We start from the raw sequence: 12,056 nt of genomic DNA, 5'->3' as shown, positions 1-12,056 counted from the left end.
CAATTACAATGCTTTCTCATGAAGAGTTAACAAGCACAGGAAGTGGAACCATTATCAAATCTTGAGCCATACAATCTTATTTGACACATGTCAAGTTAAGTTCCAAAACAAAAAGCAATTTTAGTTAATTCCAGAACTCCTCAAATATGGTTTGGATTGAATTCAGTCAGTGCCCATGTGAGACATTTTTTAATATACAAGATGCAATACAAGGCCTGCTAATGAGGCCCATGACAGTTGAGACATTAGCTGCAGTGTACCTATATTTTATTGGCCTGCCAGTCCCTTTCTGTATACCAGAACACTGAATTTTTTGGAGGTCATTATAGAATGCCTATGTTCCCTACATCCATTGTCCCCTTATTTCCTCCCTGTGCTTGATGGTAATGACTCATGTAAAAGTATTGTTCCAATGATACAAACGGTTCTCCAGTACATAGGAACATAAGAAATAGAAGCAAGTAGAGATCATAACCTCTAGCACCTAGTCTATCATTCAATACAGATCATGGCTGCTATCTTACCTCAGCACCACTTTATTGTGCTAACCCCTTATTCATTTATTATCTTAATATCCAAAAATTTATTGAGCTCTATCTTGAATAGACACTGCAACTGACCCTCCATAGCCCTCATAGGTAGAGAATTCCAAAGCACACCACCATCTGGGTCAAGAAATGTTTTCCTCATTTCAGTCCAGTATGGCCAACCCCTTACTTTGTGCCTGTGACCCTTGGTTCTTGACATCCCTGCCAGTGGAAACATAACTTCTTCATGTATCCTGTCAAGCCTGTAAGAATTTTGAATGTTTCAGTGAGATCATCACTCATTCTTCTCAACTAAAGGTAGTGCCGGCCCTGTCTATATAACCTTTCTTCCTAGGACAAACCTGCTCCCTAACAACCTCCCCCTCTTCCCTACCAGGAGTCAAGCTGGTGAACCTCTATTACTTCCTCCGTTGGAACCTTATTTGGATGCTCCAGATATGGTAACACCAAGAATATTTACAATTGTAGTAAAATTTCTTGTACTCATATCTTCTTGCAGTAAAGGCTAACATACCGTGTTCTTTCCTAATTGCTTGCAGTACCTGCCTACTAAGTTTTGGAGATTTATGTACAAAGATATCCCTGTTCTCCGAACAGCAACACATTCCAATCTCACAGCAGTTTAAAACATTTTCCACTTCTCTGTTTTTCCACCAATATGGATAATTTTACATTTTCACAGAGAGAAGGTCTTCACCTGTGTTTGTTAGAGCAAAATGAAAAGTTTCCCACTTCTGAATGGTGATATTTCTAGCCTTGGTTAGCATAAAAGGCACATAGAAACTGACACTCTCCTCTGAAAACCATTATACGGATTTTTATAGCTACCTGACTTTTCTGGACTCGACCAATGACTAGAAAATAAGCTAAAATAATATTCAATTATGAATGGGATAAAGTCTTATGTACAAATAATTATTATCAAATCTTATGTGAAATCATCATGTCAATAATACGGTAATGGTAAGTAATTAGAGTCAGAGATCATATACTTGACTTGCTTTTCAATTGTGAGACCTACTTGATTAAAAAAGATAAACAAACATAAAGGAATACCTTTTTTTAATAGAAGAGTCTTGAAAAAGTTTGATAAAGAAAAGCATTGTATTGGTACCTCTCATATTAGCATTCCTAGAAACATCCCTGGGTATTCATATTGATGATTACGTTGAACAAGATGGTGAATAAGCCCTGAAAATTTTTGTCTTCACTTTGAAATAATTAGAAACTTTAGCTACACTAGTGTCATAAATGTAAGTAAAAGCAATAAAGAATGTTAAAAGTGGCACATCACACCACTACCAACTTTTGCCTTTATTCCCTCTATTATGGTTATATGATGCTATGTGCCTGTGATGTTGCTGCAAGTAAGATTTTCAGTGCACTTGTGCATGCATGTACTTGTGCATAGGACAATAAACTCGACTTTTGACTTTATAAGAAATTCACAACATCTTAACTCATAGGGAAAATAGATTTTAGCATCTTTGAGGTTCTACTGCTCTTGTATTGCCTCCCTTGTGAGACTAATTGTTTTGGATATCGGCAAAGAGAAACTTCCTGTTCTATGATGTTTTACAAACTCTTGTAACCAAAGCAAAGCTTCTATGCCTCTCCCAATCTTGATTGTACCAGCTCTTGCTGATAAACAATTCCATGGATATTCTGCATGTCAAATGCCAACTATGAGTCTTAGCAAACTATTCAACCAATAGGTCACTTCACAGCTGGGTCTCATTGTGCTCTTCTCAAAACATCTATACATATGCAGTTTCCAAAAAGAGCCACAATGAGGAAAGATTCTGACTGATTTTTCCCTGCTATAGGCTTGAGATTTTAATATTAACCCTATTTACTCACTGAGGTCTTGGCTCACACATTGCAGCCAAGAAATAGAACCCAGAAGCTCCTTATCTTTTCAGGGAAGTCATCAATTCTCTCTACTCCAGTGGAAGGGTTTTTATCTGTCAAAGCATAAGATAGCTTAAACATTAAAATAATTATAAAAATTCAGATTTTCTCCTAAACATTTTCCATTTGTTTTTCAGAGTGAAAATAAGTTTGTTTCAGGGTTAAACTCAAGAAAGGATTATAGTGATCAAAATATTGCTGACCAACATGCGACTGAAAAGATAAAAATAGAAGATGATGAGCATTATAAACCTAGTTCCAACAGGGGAACTCAGCAGACTAAAGATTTATTATTCTTGAAGGACCTGAATGGAACTGATGGGTCACAACATTCAGATCTGAAACTTCCAATAACTTTACACCCACTTCCACCTGGAATCAAACTTCAGCTTCAAGGTTCATCTTCCACGTGCGATGTTGTCAAATTTGCCAAATTATCTGGACCGCTAGCATCAAACAATTTGAGCGACATTAGGTTACAGACACAAGTGGACCCATCCTTGAAGATCAACACTATAAATGTTCCTCTTACTGTCCCTCCTACTGAAGCAGGTACTCCTATCTTTTTCTGTATTAAGAAAATATAATCTGTCTTTTGACAAGCCTTATTTGAGTGTAGTATGGTCCTGATGTTATTTATTTTCCAAAGACAGCATTTTGCTAAGCAACATACTTCCAACAATAAACCTCCAGAGCCCTGCATCTGTGGTTAATGTGCAACACTACAAAGTCAAGTAGTGTGAGTGTGGTGGGTTCACATTTGGTATTTTAAGACACAGGGACAATAATTGCACCAAGAGTCTTGTTAAAGGTATTTTAGAGATTGTTTTCTAAGAGATGCTGGAGAGAATGCAAGCCTAGGATTTGGATCCATTAGCACCCATTTTTCATGAGCAAATTACACACAAAAACAGTTTTGCCCAGGGGAGATCACGCAAGTGATCATTTCAAGGTGAGATCAAGCCCATTGGGAAATTGGGATGAGCACTTCTATGTATAGTTCACCCACTTATGCATGTCATTTTCCTGGGTTCAATTGTGAGCCTAATGGCATTACAACATGTACTGTGTGTTTTCTCCCTAACTGAAATAAATTGGAATATTTGGGTGCATTTATAACCTTTGTTGAACAGTCACAAATAACTGGAGCATATCATGCAAGATCACCAAATTAAAGGTGAACCCCTGTCCTATTCATGAGCCACACAAGTGTGCTTAAATGACTGTTCACTCTGCTCATGAGTTCCAAATTCACCTGCTGAGCAGCGCAATGACAACTTCACCACTACCAGGAGACTATATTAGGTTTGCTGTATATGAGCTTTCTCTGACTGTTCTGCAGTATTCAGCAACTGTGATGATATTGAGTGTACCGTCCCAGAGCTCTGAACTTAAGTCAAGACTTTAAGCCCTGTCTGGTATAAGTATCTACGAGCACCCTCAATTTAGGGAGATTATACTGTATCAACCTACACTTCAAGGACTAGTTTACTTCACTACTTTCGTCTCTACGGAAAGCCCTAGCTGTCAATAATCACTGTTTGGAGTGGTGGGTCCCCCCCCACCTCAACCAAGGAGGAGATACTTGCAGCTAACAGTCTGAACACAGTTTATTTTATTTTGTGAGACGCATTTAATTCCAACAAGTAATTCTTAACAACGACTTGTAACTTACAAAGGATTTCCAAACACAAGTACAATTCTTACAAGCTAAAAAGTTATACCAACAAGTTGCAGACAAATAAGTCATCTGTCGTAAAAACCAAAGGCTGACGAGTGAATTCTAGATCTTCTTTCTGTAACCCCCTCCCTCTCTGTCATTCCCCCAACATTTATACTGTTTTTTTTGCCAGTCATGTAATGAGACCTCATCTGCATGTGCATTGATCAGGTCAGATGGCTGAAGCTTTGGTTTAACGTGGAAAATGTTGTTTCTTCTGAGTAGGTTGCAATCTCAGTTAAATCAACAAAAAAACCTTCTGAGCCTGAATAGTACTGTTTCTCAAGAAGATGGCTAAATAGTACTAGTTAAAAATTAACAATAAACATCTTGAACCTTGGGACAATTTCTGCTGTTGTGCTAAAAAGCTGAGCTTAGCAATTAACTCCTTAGGGCCTGGAAAGTGAATATCCATCACACAACTGGAGCTACTCTGCAGTATGCAGTATAATTGGTCAAGATGGAAGAAGCAATATAACAGGAGCAGTCTGGTGAAGGTACACGCCAGCTCAGCTGTGAAGAGTTGGAGGGAAAGAAAGAATTCAGTTGCAAGGAGTTACTTAGGCCAGACTCTCAACAGCATCCCAATATTCCTAATATTGCATACCTGCTTCTCCAGGTCCTTTCACTGAAGCTGGCAGCACAATCCCCACATCAGGAAGAACCTTTTCATCCATCTTCAAGTCATTGGTACTCTCCACTTTCAAGGGAGTGCTGGTGGTTTTATGTATGTGTGCCTTTAAGTTTTTATGGGTTTTTAAATGACCCTCTAATCCAGAGTTGTGCCTTATACAGAGCATTTGTAATGTCTGTGAGCAAAAGAGGAATGGTGAGGCTCTTCAACCAATCAGACTGAGAAACCTTCACTGAAGTGCACAGAGTCTAAACCAGGAAGAGTAAATTACGCTTAAATCTTGTATAGAAGACTAAACATAAGGCCAGAATTGAAGGAGTGAGATCAAAAAAATCAGAAAAATTAAAGGAAGATGTGTCATATTTGTATATTCTTTTAATTCTATGACATTCATTAATTGAATCCACACTTGTAGAATTATATTTTCAGGACAAGAGAAGTTCTTTGGCTGTAATCATCACTTTTTCTATTAAAATTCAATTCCTCTAAGATTCTCTGATATGTTTATTGCACTAATACAACTTAGTATCCTTACATTGAATTCAGTGCGAGAACTGTTTTGGTGAAAAAATAGGATATACTTTACTGTAATTTCTTGAATTCTGCATTTAACTGTAGATGCCCAGATACCTTAAGCTTCTGTCCAATTTACTGAAAATAAGTGGCGGACACAGTGGCTCAGCTGGTAGAGCTGCTGCCTCACAGCTCCAGCAATCCGGATTCAATCTTGACCTCAGGTGCTGTCTGTGTGGAGTTTTCACATTCTCCTTGTGACTACATGGGTTTCTTCCGGGTGCTCCATTTTCCTCCCACATTCCAAAGATGTGTTGATTGTAAATTGCCCCCAGTGTCTAGGTGAGTAGTAGAATCTGAGGGGTCGTGCTGTATGACTCTATGAAGTGAGCCCTGCGACCAATATAAAACCTAGATTTTTATTATGGATTCTTCAAAATTCAGTAGTTTTTGAGTAATGTGTATAGATATTGCAAACAAAGGCCTTCATCCCTTAAAGAATATCTTTTTGCAAAGTTAACCTATTACATCCCAATTTCCGCTGTAATCAGATTCTTTTCAATGGTTAGACCCACACCATTGTGATCCATGCACCCTAGGACCAACTCAAAGTAATTTGACTCTTTAGACAATAGTTATTGATCATTCTACGTGTTTCTTGCAGGACAAAGACCCAAATCCATTACTCGGAAAGGGAAAACGCAATCTTAGGCACTTCACAAATCAGAATACTTTTGACTAAAAGCTTTAAGCACTTTCAGAATTCCCTCGCCTCTATAGCTATGATCTTAAATCAAATTCCTTGTATTTAAGTGCTAGCTGATGTCATTTTCATTTCATGTGACTCTGGCATTCATACACAATAAGGTCTATCACCTTTGACCCATTGCAAACATGTGCTCACATTCAGTTAATTTTATGAAATAATGTTAATTTTATTTCATGGAAAATGTTGAAAAAAATTGCTCATCTAAATCTGAAGTTGCATGGCTTGCAGTCAAAGATGCTCGCAGGATACTTATTCTTAGAAGACTTACTTTTAGAAAGATTTGAACAAACATGATTTTGTGTTTCTTTGCATATCTTTAAAAAGTAGAAAAATACTTCTTGGTATGGATGGTCAATCCTTACCAATGATCACCTGGCCCAGAATTTGATATTCATTTGTACACTAGTTTTTTTTTAATTTCCATTGCATTTAGTTCAGTAAGAGGAGGGCTGGAGACAATGAGGGATAAAGAAGGTGATTCATATATAATGGCAGAAGGTATAGCTGGAATACTAAATGATAGCTTTGCATGAATCTTTGCCAAGAGGAATGTGCCAAAGTCTCTGTAGTATAAAGTGAAAATTGACAAGAAGGGGGCACTGGAAAGGTTTGTCACACTTAAAATAAACATCACCTAGCCCAGATCATGTGCAACTAGTTTGCTATGGGATCTATGCATAAAGGTTGCTAAGAGGTGCTATAATTGGTGGAGCTGTTGGTAGTGTGGAGGATAATCTTAGGCTACAGGGTGATACCGATGTGTTGGTGAGGTAGGCTAAGAAATGACAGATGGAGTTTAAGCCAGGTAACTGTGAGGTGATGAATTTTGGGAGTACTGATGAGCCTAGGGCATAAACCATAAACAATAGGGTGCTAGGGTGGTATGGAGGAACAGAGGGACCTTGGTATAGAAGTCCAAAGATCCTTGAAGGTGGCAGCACAAGTAGATATTATGATTAAGAAAGCATATGGGATACTGGTCTTAATTAGTTGGGGCATTGGGTATAAAAGCAGGGAGGCTATGCTCCAACTTTATAAAATATTGGTCAGACCACAGCTGGAGTACTAAGTGCAGTTCTAGCCAACACACCATAGGAAAGATGTGATAGCACTGGAGAGAGTGCAGAGGAGATTCACCAGGATGTTGCCTAGGATGGAGCAGTTCAGTTATGAGGAGAGATTAGAGAAGCTAGGTCTGTTCTCCCTGGAGTGGGGGAGGTTAGGAGGGGACATGATTGAGGTACATTACATAATGAGGGGTATAGATAGAGTAGTCGGCAGGAATTTTTTTTCCATATCAGAGTTTGATAAAATTAGAGGACATAGATTTGGAATAAGGGTGAATGATTCAGAGAGAATCTGAGGGGGACCTTTTTCACCCAGAGAGTGGTGAGTACCTGGAATAGACTGTCTGAAGGAGTGGTGGAAGCAGAGTTACTGACAGTATTTGTATACTGTCTAGGTGACCACTTGAATTGTTTAGGCATAGAAGGTTACTGGCCGAGTGCTGGAGGATGGAATTAATACAGATGGGTGCCTACTGGTTGGCATGGTTAGGTGGGCTGAATGGCCTGTTTCTCTGCTGTATGACTATGCTCTAATTGTCCAATTCTCCCTAGTTACAGAGGAGATGCCAGAGGACTGAAAAATGGTAAATGTAACACCCCTATTCAAAAAGGAATGTAAGGATATATTTGCAACTCCTCTTTACCACAGTTGTGGGGAAGCTTGTTAAACAATAATCAGAGAGAATATTCATGGGCACTTGGAGAAGTTTGAGCTGACAAAGGAGAGCCAGGACAGATTAGTTCAAAGCATATAATCTTTGACTAACCTGATTGAAATTTTTGATGAGATAACGGAGAAGGCTGATGAAAGGAATACAGTAGATGTCAGCTGCATGGCTTTATAGAAGCTATTTGACAAAGACTCACACAAAAGGCTGGCTAGCAAAATTGAGGCCCATTGAATTAAAGGGCCAGGAACAGCATGGATAGAAAATTGACTAAAAGGCAGAAAGAGTGGTGGTACATGGTTGCTTTTCAGACTGAAAAGTGGTATTCAGCAGTGTTTTCCATCAGTCAACATTGAGATAAGTGCCTTTTCTGATATATTAATAACTTAGGCATGTGCATACAAGGTAAATTTACAAATTTGCTGATGACATAAAACTTACAATCATGGTAGGAAAGTGAGGAGAGTATGAATAGACCAGAAGAAGGCATGGGTGACAAGACTGATTGGACAGATACGTGGAAGGTGAAATATAACACAGAGATTTGTGATGTGATATGCTTTGGCAGAATGAATAGAGAAATAATATAAACTAAATTGCACAGTTCTGAAGGGTGGGTAGTAACAGAGGATCTGGGTGCCCACAGTATCCATAGGCTCCTCTTTATTGCTGTTCAATAAAGCAAGTACCAAGGACAGAGGCTCTAATTAAACTTCCTCTATTGGAGTTGAATAACGTTCAACTAACAGTAGTGGCTGATACAACAATGTATCAAAAATCACATCACATTGTGCACATACAGTACATATATACCCAATATTAACATTCTTTTGTTTTAAAAAAACAGACCCATAATACAATAATTATTTGTGTGTGTGTATATATATATATATATATATATATATATATATATATTTATACACACACACACACACACACACACACACACACACATATATATATATATATATATAACATTAAATTATTCAATCAATTAAGTATTTACATGTGCAGTAAAAGTATACAATTACTTACAATATATATGCACAATCAATAACTATAATTGAAATAAAAATCCACTCACTATCTAATGCTTTCAACTACAGTACCACAATAGAAACTAAATATGATAACACAATAATGGTCAATAAATGCAATGAATGACTTCCCCAATAGGCTTCAGTTATAACAGATCTCAGATCCCATACTGAAATTTTGCTTTGACAATACATGACTATGAATACATCACTTACACTTCTAAACATCAATTTTAATCCCTAGTGTAACTAAGACCAATTCAGCCATTAACCGCTACAGTAATTACAATTATACATTGTTTTCAGAATGCTTCCAAATATCACAGACCAATAATGAAAATTTCTAACATAAATTTTTCTTTGTTTCCCATCTTCATGCCTTCGCACATATTCTGTCTCACATCACATCTCTTACCAGCATCTTGTGGTCACTAGATTTTTCCTTTTCTCTGCTGATCCTTTTGAAGCTGGGAAGTCATTATCTCTGAACTTCCATCACCAAATGATTTCCAGTGAACACAACACAGCAATTACAGTCCTCAGCCTTCTTTGCTGTGCTTGATTACAACTTAGTAAGCAGGTGGACCAATGAGAGAATTCAACATCTGGCAGGGCATGTTGAGAAATTGATTAGTAAAGCATATGGAATTCCAGGAGTAGAGCTTATGAGAACTAAAGCAGGAAAGTTTTGTTGAATCTGTACAAAAGACTGGTTCAGCGCAACTGGAGTATTGCATCAAATTGTGGTCAGCATGCTTTGGGAAGTATACAAAGGTCCTAAAAGAGTGCAGGAAAGATTTACTTGAATAGCTCCAGGTATGACAGATTTCAGCTATAAAGTTAGACGAGAGAAGCTGATGTTGTTCGTCTTCGAACAAAGAAGGTTAATGCAAGATTTGATAGACATATACAAGGTTATGGTTTGGAGAGGGTAAATAGCTATTCAACAGATGGTTCAATGACCAAGGAACATATATTTAAAATTCAGGGCAAAATGTATAAATGTGAGGAAAAACTTTTACTCAGAGAGTGTTAATGACCTTGAATTGACTACCTCTAGAACAATGTTGGAAACAGAGTCAATCAGTGGCTTCAAAAAAATTTTATAAGCCTTTGAAAGAAAACAATTTGTAGGACTATGTGGAAAGAAACAGGGGAATTGGTGGAATTTCTTTACATGCAGCTGCAAGGACTTGATTATCCAAGTGGCTTCTGTCTGTGAATTAACAGATAACTTTATAAGAATGTACTAACTTTAAGTCATAAAATATCTTGGCATATAAGCACATAATTTCCTGCATTGATATAAGACTGGAGGTATCTACTATAAATTTTGACATTTGCATACTAAATTCACATTGCTGACTTTCTCTGGAATTTCATGATTTTCTAAATGCAGCAGCAGGAAAGCCAATGAACACTTACTTCCCACGTTTCTACTAACTTCCAAATAGGTTTGTCTTTATAAAAACTCTGTATTTGGGTTGCTTTAGCTACCCCTTTCTCAGTCTACTGTGCATATGGCACCTTACAACTACATTCTGTATTTTATTTGTTTTCCTAAATTTATTACATTACTGAACAGCTGCATTCTTCTTCTTGGTTGCAAGTTTAAAAAAAACAATAACTAACAGCGAGTGCTTGAAAAACACAGCAGGTCAGGCTGCATCTATGAAAAGAAAAGCAATTAACGTACAGATCAGTTGATCCTTCATCTCCACAGTTCCTGCCTGATATGCTGAATATTTCCAGCACTTTCTGTTTTATTTCAGATTTCCAATATCTGCAGTTTTATGTTGAAATAAATAATTACTCTGTTTAATTGCTATTCTGTTAGTTGCTGTGTCTGTGGTCTGCTATGTGTGTTTTGTGTGGAGGTGTTAACACCTACAGCCATTGTGAAGAGGAAGCAGAATGCATATAACTTTGCATCACCTGTAATGCTTTTCACACAGATCCATGACAACTTGGCACTTTCCAGCATGAGATTGAATTACAGAGGATTTCACAAATTTTGGCCCCAGGCTCAATCCGGTGTGGACATGCCCTAACACCTATTAATCAGGTCTCAGCTATGGTTTAAGTGGCACCTACTGCCTTGTGGGTCCAGCTCAGGAGAGTCAAAAACAAGGGAATGGAGTCCCAACAAAAGCTGGTGACTATAGTAGAACAGTTTAGACACAAGAGACTGTAGAGGTTGGAACCTGGAGCAACAACAATCTGCTGGAGAAGCTCAGCAGGTCAAGCAGCATCTGTGGGAGGAAAGGAATTGTTAATGTTTCAGGCTGAAACCCTGCATCATTTCTGACCACCGTTTAGCTGACAGAATTTGTTGGAGGTACAGTGCAGCTTTAGAGTAGGAAAATCACAGGAAACTTAATCTCTCTATGACAGCACCAAGAAAAGTGCAGGGAGCAGCAAAAGCCACTCTGCCTCAGCTTTTGTGCATCTCACCAACTATTTGACACGGTTAGCAGGATGGGTTAGTACCAGAAACAGGGGGAAATTGGCTCTTTTCTCAAAGCTTCTTATTCTCATGTGTAACTTCCACGAAAACATGAAGGGCACCATGCACTTTGCTGGGCTTCTGATAGCTTTCAGATGAAGAATGAGTGATGTAAATGAAGTGTATCTGCATAAACAATCTGACTGAAAGCTTTTCAGTCTGTTCAGACTGAAAGCTAAAATGAAAATGCAACAAGTCCTAGTCAGACACCCATCACTGCTGATATTGCTGCACCTATTACCTAGAGAGAAGATCAACTCCAGCAGCTGAGAAATAGTGTTTTCCATCCCTGCACCAAGTTCTCCCTCACAGTTAAACTCAAGAAAACTGTCATTATGCCACAAGGCATAATTTTCGCCTGTGATCAGACTCAACAGCAGTCCACTAGAAACAGTTAATGAATCTTGGGTCCATTGTGACACAACATTTATCTCAATTGAAAAGTCAATATTGGCATTGGAAAGGCAGCCAACTTTGTCTGATTACCAAAAAGGGCATGGAAGAATAACAAATTCACCATTAGGACCAAAATGTTAGGTCTATTAGGTCTGCATTCTTAGGATATTTCTCTTCAGTGGTGAAGTGTGGACTATATACACTTGCCAAGAAAGAAAACACAATAACTTCCAACTCCTATATTTATGGTATGTTGATGGCACCTCATGGCCTGAAAAGGTTTCCAC

The 12,056-nt window shown here is 38.1% G+C and overlaps 1 protein-coding gene across 1 annotated transcript in view; it reads left to right on the top strand.

Annotated features, from left to right (window-relative positions):
- The window catches only part of LOC127569632 (transcription factor SOX-30-like), a 62,534-nt gene that overhangs the window by 26,323 nt on the left and 24,155 nt on the right, over positions 1 to 12,056 (top strand). The window contains exon 2 of the mRNA XM_052014433.1: positions 2,597 to 3,011. Within this exon, the coding sequence (XP_051870393.1) occupies positions 2,597 to 3,011 (415 nt within the window). The remainder of the gene's footprint in view (positions 1 to 2,596; positions 3,012 to 12,056) is intronic.

Source organism: Pristis pectinata, chromosome 4, assembly GCF_009764475.1.
Source record: "Pristis pectinata isolate sPriPec2 chromosome 4, sPriPec2.1.pri, whole genome shotgun sequence".
Lineage (NCBI taxonomy): Eukaryota > Metazoa > Chordata > Chondrichthyes > Rhinopristiformes > Pristidae > Pristis > Pristis pectinata.
This window is presented reverse-complemented; position numbering and strand designations above follow the sequence as displayed.